Genomic DNA, 17,960 nt, shown 5'->3' on the forward strand with positions numbered 1-17,960 from the left:
ATCCCAATAAGCGTCACCATACTTAAAGCTACTCTTGATACTCTAGCCTGACGCTTGCCACGCACGTCATAATATAATACTTTTATAGCAGAATCGTCAACGACGTGGTACACACGTTGTCAGGCAATTGTCACGGAAACACCGTTCTAGCACACGGGTCTGAGAATTTCTTGCTATCACGAATGATTAAAGGCTGAGCTTGCATTAAGGTGCTTGGCAGAAAAGAATACTGTGAATTAAATAATTTGCCTTCTTGCTATTTCGAGTAACCTGCTTCTCATAATCAAATACATGAGACAGAAATATGGATTAATGACTGATCCCAATAAGCGTCACCATACTTAAAGCTACTCTTCATACTCTAGCCTGACTCTTGCCACGCACGTCATAATATAATACTTTTATAGCAGAATCGTCAACGACGTGGTACACACGTTGTCAGGCAATTGTCACGGAAACACCGTTCTAGCACACGCGTCTGTGAATTTCTTGCTATCACGAATGATTAAAGGCTGAGCTTGCACTAAGGTGCTTGGCAGAAAAGAATACTGTGAATAAAATAATTTGCCTTCTTGCTATTTCGAGTAACCTGCTTCCCATAATCAAATACATGGGATGGAAGTATCGATTAACGACTGCTCCCGATCAACGTCACCACACTCAAAGCCACTCTTCATGCTCTAGCCTGACTCGTGCCACGCGTTGGAGCGAAAGTCGCCTAGCCCAATTGATCGAGTCGGTAACACGATGAACGTGAGCACACCGCGAGGCGAAATTAGAAAAGCCATGCCGCTGGAAAACGATCTCGCCACCGGCAAGTCGTTACCCTTGCTCTGCCGTTGTTGGCAGGATTGAATGCCGCATTCCGGTAAACGACCGATTCTCCTCGCCCGTTTCTTTCCTACCGTTTGCATACTTATTATTCGGATGCGTTGTCGGCTGCTCGTCGAGTCTTTGACGGCTCGGCTGAGAGGTAATTTGGGACCAGAAAGCTTAGTAATTACCATGTAAATCGAGTTCGGATTATTAAAGCTCGTAATATATGCGACTTACTTCGCGCCAGTTGCCCGGTTACCATCGCGTCTAAGAAACCGGCGAGTCTGTCAAAACTGTTTCTCGCTTTATCGCAAATTTCGAATCATCGTGATTCTCTCTTTCTTTTATTCCATCATCCCTTACCTCGTTAATTTCATCATTCTTTCCTCGTTTTAACGCATGTTAACCTTTTTACTGCCACGTCGAAGTCACCTGTTTCATTCAGGATGCCATTCAGGGAGTGCACCGCTAGATGCAAGATTTGTTCCAATATTTTTTTAATTCATGTTCTAACACAAATTTTTAAATAGCCATTTTAATTTGTACAGGTTCTTAATTAAAATTTTTAATTGCATTGACATTTTCGACTAATATCGTGGTGAGCTATTAATTTTACATAAACGAAGGGATCAGAAGCCTATTGAATTGTTATAGCTATTTCAATTTGTATAGGTCTTTGATTACAATTTTTAATTGTATTGACATTCTCGACTAATATCGTGGCGAGTAATAAATGCCACTTTTTATTTCAAAGTATCTTCTAATTAGCGGATATATTGCAAATACGCTAACTGTCAATTTTCATTCAATTTTTACAATTGTAATTTTACAATTAGTTCAAGCGCTCCGGTCATATATGACCAACGTGGCGGTCAAAGTGTTAAGAGGTAAAGCGTAATGCACGGATGACAGATAAGTCTGTTTCGTGTCACTAGTCCGGATGACCGAGACTTGCCCCGTTCCACGTCTCCCATCCCCAGTCACGTTCCTTCCGTGTGACACGTCCGATATGGTCGATGCAAATTTTTGTCGGGACCTAGGTGCGAATTTTGAACCGCATTAGCGCGACGAAATTGCCCGGTCTTCCTTGCTTGCGAAATCGCGCCGAGCTCCGTGTACCTTCGCTCCTCCGTTTATTATTCGTACACGCTTTGGGCATTGCTTCGTGGAACCGATCCTCCGCCTGGTCCTTCATGAAAATTCATCGTTTTGAGGTCAGTCGCGCCTGAAAAATTCCTCGAACGCGTCGAATCATGCATTGCGCAATGTTTCCCAAGTATGGTAATCGCTTAGAGCACAGTCACGAGACTTTATCCGGTGTTTCGTTGGAAAACGTAGAATTTGTGTCATTTCGAAGATACGAATTCGGAGTATGATACTACGAAACTAATTTCTAACCTCAAAACGAGTCAATTACGCGATACGAGTGATACTGCATTTTCCCACGCTTCCTAGTCCACTCGCGCCCATTTTCTTTCCATTTTCGCTGACAGAAATAGGAATAAAAATCCGCGACTAATTTGCATTGGCTAGGAGGGTGAACGGTAACCGTTAATCAACCGTTATGCGGCAATTATCCCGTAGGAAATATGATCCGCGTTTCCAATCCTTTCGCGATCCGTGCCTTTCTCAACAATCGCGTCCATCCGTGGAGTCGTGGGTATCAAACCGAATGCAACCTCTCGGGTATGCGCGGATAATAAACGCGGCTAACAGTGCCGTGGAAGTTTTTCCAGACGTCGCGTTTCTTTGCTGTCCGAGAACACGATTTTGCACCGTGCACGCTGTATCCGTTTTACACGGTTAACACTCCATCACCGTCGAAATCGGGTTTTCGCCTTGCTTGCACTTGGCAGCGAGAGCGCTGGACTCGCGTCACTTCCGGTCTCTGTTCTTTCCGTTGCATGTCGCGGAAATGGCCGGGAAAAGTTTCGAAAACCCGAATCGGATTCGAGTCGTAATTTGAGTCGTATCGCTGTCGGTAATTGACAGCAATTAGAAGAGGTGTATGCACGCGTGTTGCATAGAGTACGAGATAAATTTTCTTTTCACGAATCCTGTAATTTATGGGAAACGCACGAGTCTATAGGAGGTTTCGCCCACGGTGGAAGAATTTTATTAAAGGCTACGCGTTACGATCGGTCTTTGACAACTGTTCCATTTCCCGGTTTGGTTACGTAGCTATTATGTACCCGGAGTTTAGAATAATTTTCGTGTAATTTTCACAGGAATCAGAAGACTCGTTGGGTCAGACGCATTTAACGTGGCGCCGTTTCCCGGACACTTTCAGGGAAGAGAAACTAATTCGCGTAATTTCAGCCTCTAATGCTTCGTAATTTAAAGGACGTTACGCAAGCGTAAAAGAATGAGCGGTCGCGAGATATGGCGGATTGACTTTTTGCTCTAGTCAAGCTCTCGTGTTTGAAATTAAGATCTTAATACAGCGCGATTTGCATGCATTACTGTTCGCGTATCGACACGGTGCGATCGGGAGACGGAATAAAATGCGAACGTTAACACGTCGTTCGATAAACGCGCACTGGTCACGATTGCTACGATAAACGGATGCTCCTGGTCGCAATCTTGTCCCTGTCCGCGAAACGAACACGTTATCAGCAGTCGAACCGCATTTAACCGTTGTACAGCGAGCATTGTGCGATAAACATACGTTAAAATTAATGCAAAAGGCTGCGGAGATAGTAGGGAAAATTTAGTGCTCGAGCATGGCCCAAGTTTCGATACCGAACACGTCAAAGATAATTCGAGAAATTCAGACCGGTAACAGCGGAGCTTCCGATATCACGGAAATTACCATGAGCGTTCGATTTTGAAAACGAATTGCAAAAATACCTTTATTCGCTCATTCCACTCGTGGAAAACACTCTTTTCTTGAAACTGTTCTTCTGAACTTAATATTGTTACAGATCGCACTTAGAACTTCTCTCTTATAAGTTCCATTGACTAAAGATTCCAAATGTACACGACGTAGAATTAGATTAACCCTGCTGAACGCTGTCAATAAAACTCGCTGAACTTTGGCGGGAGACGCCCCTTTTCCTAGGTACATGTGTGTATGTTGTTAGAGATCGCACTTAGAACTCCTCTTCTATGAGTTTGATTGCCGAAAGATTCCAAGTGTACACGGTGTAGAATTAAATTAACTCTGCTGAACGCTGTCAACAAAACTCGCTGAACTTTTGTGGAATACGCTCCTTTTTCTAGGTATGTGTGTGTATATTGTTATAGATTACATTTAGAACTCCTCTTCTATGAGTTCGATCGCTGGATTACCCAAAGATTCCTAAACTTACACGACGTAGGATTAGATTAACCCTATTAAACGCTGTCAACAAAACTCGCTGAATTTTATCAGAAGACGCTCCCTTTTCTAGGTGTATGTATATATACTGTTACAGATCGCACGTAGAACTCCTCTTCTATGAGTTCGATCGCTGGATTACCGAAAAATTCCAAATGTATGCGATGTAGAATTAGATTAACCCTAAACGCTGTCAACTCGACTCGCTGAACTTTGACGGAAGACGCCCTTTTCAATAGTGAACCGCGATTATTCTTTGCCCGAATATTCTACTAGATCCTGAATTACTATTCCAGAAGTTGTAAGTCCCCGCTCGAATATTCTGGAAGGTGTTGGATATGAGAAACTCGTAACAATATGTACGTCACGAAATTTGCGACAGGAAAATATTCTGAAATATGTAACAATTCGTTAAAGACTGTGTTCCGAAATAAAATTCTACACTTATGCACTCCTCTTTCCGAAACCTCGCGAATTATTATTTTTGACAAACTTCTAAATACGCCAACTTCCAAATCCACCCTTTCTCCACCTGTTGCGTGCCAAGTGAATTTTCCAAAAATTTCCTCACGGATCGAACGGCTGCTTATCGTCAACGTAATTTCCAGCACTCCCGAAGGAAATAAAATTTTAGTATCCGCGATTAAAATCGATAATCCGGTTTAACCTTCTTGAATTTTATTTCGCTCTCTAATCGTCGTGCTATTAAATTTGTTTACTACACCATTACACGAGCAGCGAGCGATCGAGCCATGCCCGTGAAAAAGATACACGTGTAATTAATTCCCATTCTTTTTCTCTCATAAATAAACCGAGTTCTGGTTATGGAAGATTAAACGAACGTATATTACGCAGAGCTAGGAGAAAAATTACCCCGAGAACGTAAGATGCACACACGTGCACGCAGACATCCGTCCTCCGCTGGATGCGCGATAATCGTTAATTCACAGCCACCACCACGGCTACCTTCTCTAGCAGGAGGCTTCTGCTACTCCACAGAACTCGATCCGAATCCTCGATCGCGATAGTAGGATAGCCGCGTTCAATGGCCATTCATAGTCGCGAGAATTAAAAATCTGCCGCGTCGAACACGCGAAATACGATGCTCGAACCTGTTTCTAATCCAAACGTGGAAACCTCACCCCGCGCTCCCTTATCTGCGGCTGTCAGCTTCCGCGCGAGGGCCCAACCACTGGCGGATAAGCGGAGCTAACGGAGGATCAAGCGCCGCTAGTAATAGTAATATACAAGAGGCTGAGTAAAGCGGCCGTTACACGGATAAATTTGCCGGCCTCGCGGTCGTTTATCGAATTCCTTCCAACCCCTTCTCGCGTCTATGTTTATGCGCCTGCATGGTCGCAGTCGACTTTAATCCAGATCTTTATTGCGACCTACGAAGCCTGCTGCAGGACATTTGCGGTGCATTGCGCGTGGTAGCTGAAGAAACCGCGCAACATCTTCCAACGAATTCTCGAAAATATCAGCGACTCCTCGTTTCTCCACCGCGAAGGGTGTCGGGAAATTAAATTTTCCTTTCGCGGTAATTTCTTCCAATTATTTCCTGAAATGGCGAATCAGGACGCTTTGGATCGTAATTCCGCTTCGTCCTCGATGGATCTTTCGCGTATTCGCGTACCTTTCGCGCCAAAATTTGAATTTGAGGACATCGCGAACGACGATACCGCCGGAATAATCGGATTCGAGGGAAAATAGGGATATAATAAATTTGTTTTAACGCAAGGACGACGAGACGCTGGAAATTAGCATTCGAAAGGACAACGGAAGAAAAGGAAAAGTTTGATACAGCGGGTTTAAAGACCTCCCGAGACTTACGAAAGTGTAAGCAAACCTCGCGGTCTTTTCTTCTCCGCGGAAGGATTTGCGGACTTCACGGTGGTTTTCTTCGCGAGGAAATATTTTTTCCCCCTTTTTGCCGGCCGCTCGCAGCTGCCGCCGCTGGATGACGATACCAGCGGGAAATATATTCAAAGTATTGCTCAAACCTTCCCTCGAATACATTTAAATTCTATATGTATATTCATGCGAGGCTAAGTGGCCGCTACTTTTTTCGTATAATTATTTCCAACGAGTTTGACGATATCGCGGCTCTTTTTACTCGAAAGGAAACCTGAGCGTTTCGGTATGTCGCGTAGTCTGGTCTGTGTTCAAAACACAGATGGGCAGTGCATAATTCATCGATACATTTGTAATTTTAATAATAATAGCCCGGAACATCGCATACACACTTTTAATTGCATATTAGTACGAGACTCGGAATAAATCAAAAGATTATCATTTAGATAATCCTAAACGGGGAAACTCGAGACTGTTACGAACAGCGTTTAATCGCGCTTCATAAATATTATTGCTCAACCACTCTCGACGATTTCAGTATATCAGCTCTAATTACCGGCAATAACTCCCTGTTCGATGTATTAATTACGCTGCGAGTATTAAAACCGCGAAAAATATGCAATTATCGCACACCCTCTTAGACACTAGATAGTCCATTTGTTTCTTGGATAAACGCGGAAAATTTCTATGCCACGAATTTCCTCGCGTATTCCTTCTCCTCGTCGCCGTTTTTATCATTTCTTAACTGTTACCACCGATCCGGGAAAAGGAGGAAAGAAAAAGGACCGATTCATCCAGCCGTAGAGTAGATCTTATAGTTACAGGATTTCATTCGTTACTAATAATCGTGTATCCGCATTATTACACCTTTCGTCGTCCTCCTTCCATAGAATTTCCATATCTACCGAAGAAACCATCGACACGATCGTTAATTTCCACTTTACGCGTCGCGAACCAGCACTTTCAGCTCATTTCCGTGTTCAATCCCGAGAGTAAACGGGTCGAACTGATCATCGGGAAGAGAAATTCCTGAAGCAAATTTCGAATATTCCACGAAAACGTTCCCCTCTTATACAATTTCTTTTCCCGATCTTTTACCCCTTTCTCACCCCCTTCTCACCCCCAAGTCCGTCACACTCGAGACTCGAATGTCAGTACTCGCGGGTAAATTCCTGTATATGCATATCTTGTCACGAGGAGCACCCACGCGAGCACTGTCATCGTGCACTGTGAGAGCGCGCTGTCAGCACCGTGGTTAGAAATGGCCGCCGAGCGGTGAACAGTTTCGCCTCATCCGGCGGGCAGATTTTCGCGGGAAAAAATGCAGCGGCTCGGTAGTCGAAAGGCCGGATATAAATCACTCGGTGGCATCTTAGATAATGACAGTCATGCGGCGGGCTCGTGTGCGCCGGCCGCGACGGCTGATATATTGTTCGGTGGTCGGCGAAGGTAGCGGTTAAAATTCTTCGCGAATGATAACCCGGCCCCGACCAAGCGATTCGATGCGTGCACGATTTCCGGGCTATCGCCGCCCGACCCGTTGCATCGTTACGCGGTAACGCGGCCTAAGTAATCATCGATCGGAGAAATTACACGCTTCCGCTTGTTTTTTGCGCCGCGCTGGTCCGCGTTGCCGTTACAGTGTAGCAGAGGCCCGGCCTGCTACCCTTTTCGAACCTTCCAGCGCACGGTCTCCGGTTCTCGCGTGCTTCCATTAATTCTGGTTATTTAGACCCGATTCCTCTTATTGTCGCTGATCACTGTTTGGAAGAAAGCCGAGGCCGATGGCGCGGATTACCGGTAAAAATTCGAATTATATAGGGGGCTCGGGTCTTCCTTTTCCCCCCTTTTTCTCCGTTTTTCCTACGTCACTGCTCCGGGTGAGAGCTGCGGAGATGAATGGATGCACGAACGAAGGGTGGAAAGAGAGAGGAATACTAGCGATTAAGGCAAACTGATTATTTTAACGAGCAGTGTTTGATCCTAAGTAGCTCGGTCTGTTCTCTTCGAGCGCTTTGTGCCGAGCGGGATTTTGTTGGGTCTTTTGGCATATTTTCGCCGGTGAAGCGTGTTTAGCGGCAAAGTACACGCATTACGCGTCCGCTGGATGCAAAATGTTAGAAAAATGACTATGATTAAAAGGAAAACCGACGCCGGCGTACAGCCGGATTTCGATGATTTCGAGAATGAAACTGTTCCTGTTCTTCCCGAACGATTACGCATCGTGGCTAGAGAATTAAGTCATTAAAAGGCAACCTAAATTATCTTCCTCGAGGTAGTTTGTATTCCCGTAAAAACGGGAATTATACGCGAGTCCTTTTATTGCGTCGAGTTGCAGTCGAGTGCAGGTTTTTGCCGTGGAATTAATATTCATAAGAAATCTCAGGGAAATAAAGGACTTTACGGTTCTTTAAACACTTTTGCCAACGTAAATACGCTGCTGGAAAAATAAGGTCGTGAGCGGAAACGGGGAAATACTCGCGCGAAATTATCGCTCGCGACTCGATCACGGCCGGTATCGTATCGATCTTGCCCGATCGTTCCCGGACGAGGTGATTTTCCCTGGCAGATCGTCGAATTAAAAACAACTGACGCGATTTATCCGTTTGCGAAATAACTCAACGCCGCGAATAGAGGATTGAGTCATTAGCGGATCCTTCGTCGAGGCAGTTTACGCGTTCTCCCGTAGGAAAACACACAATGAAGTGGAAGATAAACGGCCGGATACGGCGACGAAACGACGTTAAACTATTCGCACGAATCGTACGCAAATTATCCTGAGCGATCGTTTTCGTCGGCGTGTAAATTGCGAGCGATTATGAAGATTACAGGTGTCGTAACCACCTTCTCACCTGTCGTCCAATTTGTCGGGAATAAACAGATTTTTGTGTTTTATTGCGTAGCAATAAGAAACGTGTAGGTGACAAAACCACTTGTCAATTCGCGCCGACATACTCGTGTTCGTGTATTCTGAATTGCAAATCTTCCTACAGCGACCAGCGTTTCGTCCAACCTTTGATCCCCGTGGATCTTTCTTACGCTTCTTCTCTTCCTTTAATTTTAACGATCTCCTAAAATCTCGGCCTTTTTCTTCCCCACCGTTCTATTCGCTGTCAATGATTTTCCACTTGACAGCGTCTAGGCTCGGCCGAAAAAATCCTTTATAGATTGAGTAAGAAACGACGAAGAAACGAACAGTTCGTGTCGTGCATAGAAGTAACTATTACGAATTCCATTATTAGTTACACGTCTATGATACCGCCTCCAAGTACCAATCATCCTACTCTCCGAAACCAATTTCCATCATCGCGTACCGATCGAAGGTTCAGCCCCCCTAAACAACATTCTGGCCGATCGAGGACCCCGGTTACGGCTGTTCCTCTCTGACAAGGGTACGCTTTCATAACCAGACGTAATTAAAACTAATAGCACGCGTTTCGGCTCCCAATCAGGAAGACAGAGCCACGGCGAAGTCAGACACGAAAACCACGCATTTTTATCCACGGATACCTCGCGCGGAGTGAAAGTCACGCTATAACCTTTCACCGTTTGTACAACTTCACGACAGGGATTATTTTATCCTGTAAAAACTGCCAAGCAGGTATCGGCAGCCGTATTCGACGTACGTGAAATCTCACCACAGGCATTATTTCGTCGCGCAGAAAATAATTGCACGATACAAATTTTCACCGTGATTAACTCTTTGGGGCACACTGGGATTAAAAGTGCCCCACCTTTTTAATGCATAGTGGGACAATTTTAGAAGATTTTAAATCTTGGAAGAGTGCGTCCGTTTAACACTTTGAGGCACGCTGGGATTAAAATGGTGCATTTTTAGTCCCATCTAGAAATACAATAGTACTGCAATAGCTGCATGCGCATGGGTTTATATTTCGTCTCATTTACGTGATGCAGTTGGTAATGGATTCGACAAATTGTGTTGGCAACAACATTCAATATACCATTACAGGTTCACCAATTGTTTCCAACGACAAGGTTTATTGCGACAATCTCTTTTTCCTAATTTTATTTACGAAAAATCGTAAAAGACAGATAATTTTTATAAAAATTAGTTCTACACCAATTCTGTTTCATTTAAAACGCAATAAGATTTCTATGAAATCCTGTGCCGCAAAGAGTTAAACCATTTTTAACCCGTATAGGTCGTAAGTCACCTCTCACGTGACAACGGTACTTTGGCGCTGCAGTCGCGCGTCACGTGGGATGTGACAAGATGGAACCCTCTCGCATATTTACCGAAACCAGCTAGAACCTAACCTAGTGAGAATCACGTTTAAAAAGCTAGCGTCCGATAGGGGTTAATTAGGGATGGACAGGCCTTACAACTTATGGTTGTAAGGCTGTTCGAATATTCCAGGTACAACTTTATAAACGAGACCATTTCGTCGAGTGAAATTTGTAGGCCAAGAATCTCGACGATGAAACCATTTAAGGCCTACTTCTTGGTCGGGCAACGAGGCGAGGTTATAAATACAGAAATTTATCGAAAACTCTTTAATCGAGGCAATGACTCGGAGGAACAAAGGAAGACCGATACTCCGCCGAGTTTTTACGACACCCGGTATATCGATGTCAAGCGAACACGATTTACGAAGATTGAACTTATCGAGCCTCTCCCGCTTATCGCGACTTCTTAAAACCTTCCTGAATTTTACGTCCCGTAAACAGCCATGATCATTCGCGTGCCTGTGTCTCTGCGTCTGTTTATGCGTGTCTTTTCTCGCGACACGAACTTATCCCCGGTTTTATCGGTGGTCACGCCGCGGTTTTATCGATATTTTACGGGATTGTCGCGGATCTATCTCGGGCCCGCGGTTCTATTTTATGGGCCGAAGCTTGGAGAAATTGATTTCGGACGAGATATAAATTGGAATAGGTTTGAATATATCTCGCGAGTATAATTTACAGCTATAACAGCTACACGCACTACGTCTCCATCGTGGTTAATCGTTACCGTAATCCAGCCAGCGATAATCGTCTCGAAAACGAGCAAACGAGTGGAGAAAAATCTGGAAAACTACGAGCTATCGGCCAACTGACCGAATCTCGATGGTGTCATTAAGTCTCGCGATCAGTAATATCGTTTCGAAACGCGTACCTGAGTTTATAATATCCTCGATCGCGACTTTCACTGACAGGAAGTAACGCGCACCATTCATGCCCAGTCTGAGCGCATACCGATCTCGCAATGGGGGCACGGGGTTACCCAAAATTCGAAATACGGGACTGGTTAAATTTGACAGGGGGATGCGAGGGAAACAGGGGGGAAATGGGAGGGAAATTCGATGGAAATGTTGGGAGACGTTGAATCGCGAACTGGACGCGTGACCGTGGAAAATTACGAGAAGCCGAGCTTCCAGTGGTCGCAACAACGAACGGTAAATTCAAAGCTAACATTCGTGCACGAGGGATCGAGCAGGGAACGATCGTGGATGATTTTTACGGGCGCGTCCACTGGAAATACGGCTAATGGAATCCCTGATGCTATTCTATGGATCCTGGAATTGGCATCGGGGTAAACACGTTCCGCTGGACCGCTGTGTACACAGAGCAGCAACATCTCAGGATTGTGTGTAAATAAATTGTCCGTAACTTCGCACTACAACATCCACGCCGGACGATATTCACCTATTATCCTTTCCGGTGTTTCCACCTTGGAAAGGCCTTGCCTGCGCTTTCAGTGCGCGCACCTAACGCCGAGGAGACTCTTTATAGCCATTTCTGGAGTCATTAACTCGCTGTTACGCGAATCGTTTATTATTTTCGCCGATTTTTCTCTCCCCTCTTTCTTTCTCCTTTTTTCCCCAGCACGAACGCTTGTAAAGATTGATTTACGGTTTATTCTAAAGATTTTTAATTGCGTCGGGGATAAACGGGTCGGAAATGAAATAAATTCCTCGGCTGATTGTTATTTGATGCGCCGGCTGGTTAAGCTTTGAGATATTGTTTTCTCTCCGGTAATCCCTTTTTCTAATGAATAATTAATGCCACGCGATATAGAAGGAATATCGAGTGAAACGCGCGGGGATACAAATGCCGCGTTTCATCGCGTTCGAGATAATTTAATCGCTTTTCTCTAGCAACGCGAGTTATCGGAAAAGATTCGATATTTCAATCGATACTCGAACAACTATCAAAGTGACAAAAGGACTAGTTTCAGACTCTATTTTCCTAGCACTAGAAATATTCAGCTGACAAGATTAATATTATTCTGTATTCAAATATGGCGTCATTAACTGTTTCCAAATTTTATGTATTATATGTTTAATTTAGATGCATCCCATGTATCTTTAAGATAACGTAATTTTTTGAAACAGGAGCAGCACAAGTACCTCTACGATCACTACAACTGTTTCAACAGAATTTTTATTAACACTAGGTTTACGAACGCTATCTGTATATCTATTTCTACATATTTAACACCTGTCAAATTGACAGGTAAAGGAAACCACGTGTCATTCTTTTTAACGATTAGTTTAATTTACAAACAATTACAATATTAACCCTTTGCACTCGACGATTTTTTGACTAGAACAGAGTAGAAATTCAAAGATTCTCTATTAAACAACCGACGATACCTTTTTGAGCAGTAAATAAAGAATTGTATAATAATAGAATTGTAGAATTATTTAATTTCGATACCTTGCACATTGTTACATTACGTTAAATTTGATATATTAATTAATACTGATCTTCCAAATTTTATGAAATGGTGACTGAAGCTCACCTCTCGAGTACAAATGGTTAACAGTATTACCATCGTATAATTGGAGCAATCCATCCGTCAAATTGACGGGTTCCGTAAATCTAGTGTTAATGTTAACCGTTTCTCCCAATCCTAAAATTTGTTCTGTTCACCCTCTCATTTTAAGCCTAGCATATCGTATCTTTAATCGGCCAACAACAACTCTTGATAACTCTATACTGTATTATTATTTTTCTTCAGGTTCTCACACGTTAAGACAAATAAATAAACAAATAAGATAAATATTTACTTTCTTTACTATCATTTCTATACGCGAGGGTAGTTCCCTAACTACTGTAAACCTGTCAATATTTCGTCGACGCGATTAAGAAATTTTCCTGGAAGGGACTCGGGTTTATTCGCAAGTAAACCCAGGGGAAGCCGCTGTCATCTCGCAATCCCGATTGATCCATGCGTCAATTTCAACCGCGACGTAGCTGACTTTCGTGCACCTACTCTACGACACGCTTCGTTTGATCCACTCGATCCGACAGTGCACTCGCTAGGAGAGAAAGCATTCGCGGGAGAACACTGCTCCGTGTGGACACGTACCCACAGGAAACGCGGCTAATGGAACCTTTAATAGCGATCGACGTTGGATCGCTGCCGAGAGCGACGCGGAACGGTGGCCGTGGATATAGGATACCGCGTGGTCGCATCTCAGGATCGCGCGTAGATTTTTCCTGAAACCCGTTTCGTGACCTCGTGCACGGGCTCGTATCCTACGACAATCCTGCCTACGCGCCAGCGCGCCTCGTTGGCCTCTGTCCCCGTTTTCGAGAGTGGACTTCGAGAGTCAGTGATCACGGTGCACCCTCGATCGCGAGTTTCCATTTGGATAGTGCTAAATTTTAACAACGAATCGACCGTGATGAGGAATATCGAAGTTCCTTCGTCGAGTAAGATTGGATAAATAAAGAGGAGGAGAAGAAGAATCGGTGGGAGAGGATGTTTACAAGATATTCGAGAGAATGATATTCAACGATCGTTAATGTCGCTAATTCCGTGATCCACGAAAATAGTCGTGACGAGGTAGAGGCTAGAACACGATGATCTTGGAGGAAGAAGCAATCGAGGACGCGCGAATGACACTCGTCGACCGTTAAGACAGGCAATCGAGGATTTTATGACGAGCGTGAAATTTAACAAGTACGATGTTACGATGTTCGCTGGATGAGAAAACAATTTTGGAGAAGCCGAGATTTACCGCTGTGTCTTGTTCACAGCCCGTTCGACATCCTTGTTTGGCCATGTCTTTTAAAAATATTTTTCCTTCCTCTTCTCTTCTCTCTTTCTCTCCCTCTTATTTTAAATATCGCGAGGGGACATTGTTCGCGAAGATGGCGGGAATATCGTTTTTAACGTTTCGTTTTTGAACACCGCCGCCTTACGGAAGGCGCCTAATGGATGCTCGGAGGCAACGTTCGCGTTGCCTTTACGACAGCAATTATAACGTTACAGTATGATGCAATAAACGATGATGCGTGCGCTTCGTTATGCGCCGGAGAAATTTGATAACTGCTTTTGGGGTTACGTACCATGGGTGCAGAGGTTACGTGTGCGTTCACGGGGCATGGGATAATTTACGCTAACAAGGTTTCATTTTTTAGAAAATCCACCGCGCACAGAACCAGTCGCAAAGAGAACGCTTCCCGGATTAAAGAAACGACTACTATAATTACAGCTATTTTATCATTAGCATGAAATTGCCCGCGTGTAATTACACGGGCTCTGAGAAAAAACCTATCGCAGTCACCGTCATTATTTGGGATTAAGGGAAGAAGAGAAAATTTCTGATTGAATCGGACTGATAACTTTTCTGCGTAACGATTATCCCTGATAAACGAGGATGAAATTGTTAAATAAAATTAAAAAGTACATCCCGCCATCGAGAATAACGCTTCCAACAAATACTAGAAAACTGTGCGTAATGTGTCTAAAAAAATAAGATCTCTAACCGCGGGACACAGCGCGTCCAATTACGTGCAATAAATCCTACACGACTCCCATAACCATCATCCTTACGCAACGTTAAAGATCTCGAAATGATTTTCTAGCCGATCATCGTTACCTTCGAATCTGTGCTCGAGGAAAGGAACGTTTGGATCGTTTCATCGTACACGATTCCTCATCCGAGAGCATTTTTCCGTACGCCCAATTATCCCCCATAGATCGTACGGCTATTTACACGCGCGACCGTTATCTCCGTGGATCCGAGAACTCCGAAAAGACTTCCGACCGAGGGACCCCGAATCAGCTGATCCGGACGAAGGCAGGGCGAAGGAAAGGGCGCCTCGACTAAATAAGGAGCGGCTATGCATCTGGCTTCCTGGACCGTAAAGATGACGCGCTAATAGCTTCGTTTTATTATAGTCCTGGATCCAGACACCTGATTTGTTGCCGTATGTCAGAGTTGAATACGCTCACGACAGTGGAGCAGGTATAACCATGCGTAGGCGGACACTTCAACCGACAGCTGCTCTTTCACTTGCCACGTGAGAATTTAGTTTCTACGCAATGTAGTTTGAGACCCGTCCGTCGAGCAGGGTTATGGAGTACGCTTTAAAAGAGGATAAATGTCACTGAAACGCTGGCACACACGGTGGTGTGCGTTCTCAAGTTTCGCGATATGGCCTCCGAGATATTCGTTTTTCGCCTGGCTCGAGATGTCTGCGCGAACCGAGGGAAATAACGCCATGGGATCGATGCTTCCACGGTGTTATTCAGCGTTATCGACGTTTACCTCGGTTCCCTTCCTTCGGGGACGACCCCGTGGTCTCGGGTACTACAGACGTCCGTTAGGACGACCCATAGGGAAGAGTGTCTCGTTTCGATACTTATCGTTCGTTTCCTTCGACGCGCGTTACCTACGTCCAGTCAGTGATAGCTAGAATCTGGGTAATCGACATAATTCGCGATTAGGCCGAGCTACTGCTCCTGTCAATCGCTGTAGACTAATCGGTATGCCCTTTCCGGGAAACAGGATTTTCCCGGAATGGTTTGAACGCTATAACGGTAAAAGGAAGGCTAAACTCTGTCAAATCCTACTGTGCAGATGCCAGTAACAAAGCACCGTGCAAAGAATAACGATTCTAAACGCCTAAAAACGAAACACGCGGGAGGTATCTGTGTATGTAGTTTAAATAAGATCGAAGTGAGGACAACGGTTGATTAAATAGCGATACATATGCGAAATAACTATTGACAACTCTCCTCACGAGTTGTATCTTTAGCTACCGAGTCTCGTGCGACACTCCTCGAGAAGAATCGTCTCTCGTTATCCCTAATCTCCTTTAATAAATCGTTCTTGTCTTACCGTTTAACTTCCGGTGGCGCGTGCCATAGCGAACAGCAAGCTCGGTCACACACAGAGTCACTACGTCCGAACGCGACGAAGAATAACACGCAACTGAGCGAGAAAAACATCGACGAAAATTAACCTCGAGTCACCTCGTCCGAACGCGACGAAGAATAACACCCAACTGAGACGATAACGTCGACGAAAATTAACCTCGAGCCTGACCAGCGGTGTTTACATTGGACCCAATCCACGAACGTCTCGCGCCCGTGATACTCGCGTCTGACCCAATCCTACCATTCGTAATACCACGTGTCTCGCACGATATCGTAGACGAAGGGGTTAAAACTACCCTCGAGCCTTCGATTGGTCTGATTTTTGTTTTGTCCACGTTATTTTGACTCGCTTTCCCTGTCATGGCCCTTTTTCATCTAACAATAAGATCCTCAAGCCTATGACACCGCACGCGTGTACATCGTCGCGTAGAAATGGCGCGTAGAATTTTTCAAATTTGCATTCCCACGTTGGTTCCTTTAGAAAATAATCATACCACCGTCACGATCCGTTCGATCTCCACTCGCTAAGACGAATGATACGAACGAGAAGAACCGGTCCTCGTAAAATCGACTTATTCACCGGAAAAGAAAGATTCTTTGGACGTCGGAGAAGGATAAAATCGAGTGGAACTTACGTCATCTCTGTCCTCGTGGAGATCGTCGTCGGCGCTCTCCTCGAGGACGAAGCCCACGTCGTTGTTGTTCCTGGTGAGTGAGGGCAACTTCCTGGGTGTCAGCTCCTCGCCGTCCGTGTCTCTCTTGCGCTTGCCGTCCCTGTGCTCGTTCAGCGTGGTCTCGTGCTCGTCCAACATGTCGGTGACCATCAGTTCCGACTCGACGCTCGTCGGGGACACGACTTCGTCCAGCGGCGACATCGTCGACCTGTCGGCTTCACCGGCCTCCAGCACGGACATGATGAGCCACTTTTCCCGGCACAGATGCCTCCTCGGTCACGATCACCAGAATTCGCGGACAGTCGGGTCTCGTCTTCGACGGGACGCTCTGCGTCGGTTGCCGAGAGGTGGCAACGAGGCACCTCCACTCTTCAAGTGAGTACGGATGCACGTTCATAGAGCCTTCCTTCGGTGCCCAATTCCCTTTTCTATCCACGCGGTCGTTCCTCTCTCACGATTTTTCCCTCCGCCGACGACTCTTCCGGTTTCCAGAATTGCGAATTTCGATCGCGATCGACAACCCGTCGTCTTAATCGTCGTCGTCGAGACGATGGAGAATTTTCTCCCACGGCTCGGATTCGCGACACGATTCCAGCTCACGGTTCTCTATTAATCACTCTCCTTTCGAATCCGTCTTCCTCTACCAACACCGCTCCGTTGACATTCGACCAGAGTTATATTCGTCCGTCGAAACTTCCTCTCGTTAATCACTTTCCTCCGTCGAGCTTGTCTCCTCTGCGCGAACACCGTGCCGTTGATGTTCGTTAAAGCCACCAGATTCGACGACCGCCGTACGATTCGTACATTCGTGACGAATCCCGATGCTCGAGCTCGCGCTCGCCCAGCCCGAAGACAATGGGCTGATAAATCGCCTGTCCCCGATAACGGTGCCGCTCACCGCTAAACAGAATCCCGTCGGAGCACATCCAATTTTCCAGACGAGCCTGACCCTCTTTTTCCTCTCGGTGACCGGCCGGTCGTCGAGCTGCGCGTCCGTGTCAACGCCGACAGAAACACCTGCTGGCGAGCACTCTTGGGCGCGCAACGAGGATCCCTGTGATCGTGCACGGTTCACGGAAAATCGAATCGGTATCGAACGATCTCTGAAAAATCGAACGCTCGCGCGTGCGGTACGCCTATATGGACGAATTACTCGCGTATTCTCGTTCACGGCTCG

General features: G+C 45.4%; 1 protein-coding gene across 1 annotated transcript in view; it reads right to left on the reverse strand.

The window, feature by feature from the left end:
• TfAP-2 (transcription factor AP-2) overlaps positions 1 to 17,304 on the reverse strand; it is a 120,754-nt gene extending 103,450 nt beyond the window's left edge. Inside the window, exon 1 of the mRNA XM_017899060.1 lies at positions 16,745 to 17,304. Within this exon, the coding sequence (XP_017754549.1) occupies positions 16,745 to 17,023 (279 nt within the window). The 5' untranslated portion in view covers positions 17,024 to 17,304. The remainder of the gene's footprint in view (positions 1 to 16,744) is intronic.
• Between the last annotated feature and the right edge of the window lie 656 nt (positions 17,305 to 17,960).

This window comes from Eufriesea mexicana, unplaced genomic scaffold, assembly GCF_001483705.2.
Source record: "Eufriesea mexicana isolate 0111107269 unplaced genomic scaffold, ASM148370v2 scaffold4744748102, whole genome shotgun sequence".
NCBI lineage: Eukaryota > Metazoa > Arthropoda > Insecta > Hymenoptera > Apidae > Eufriesea > Eufriesea mexicana.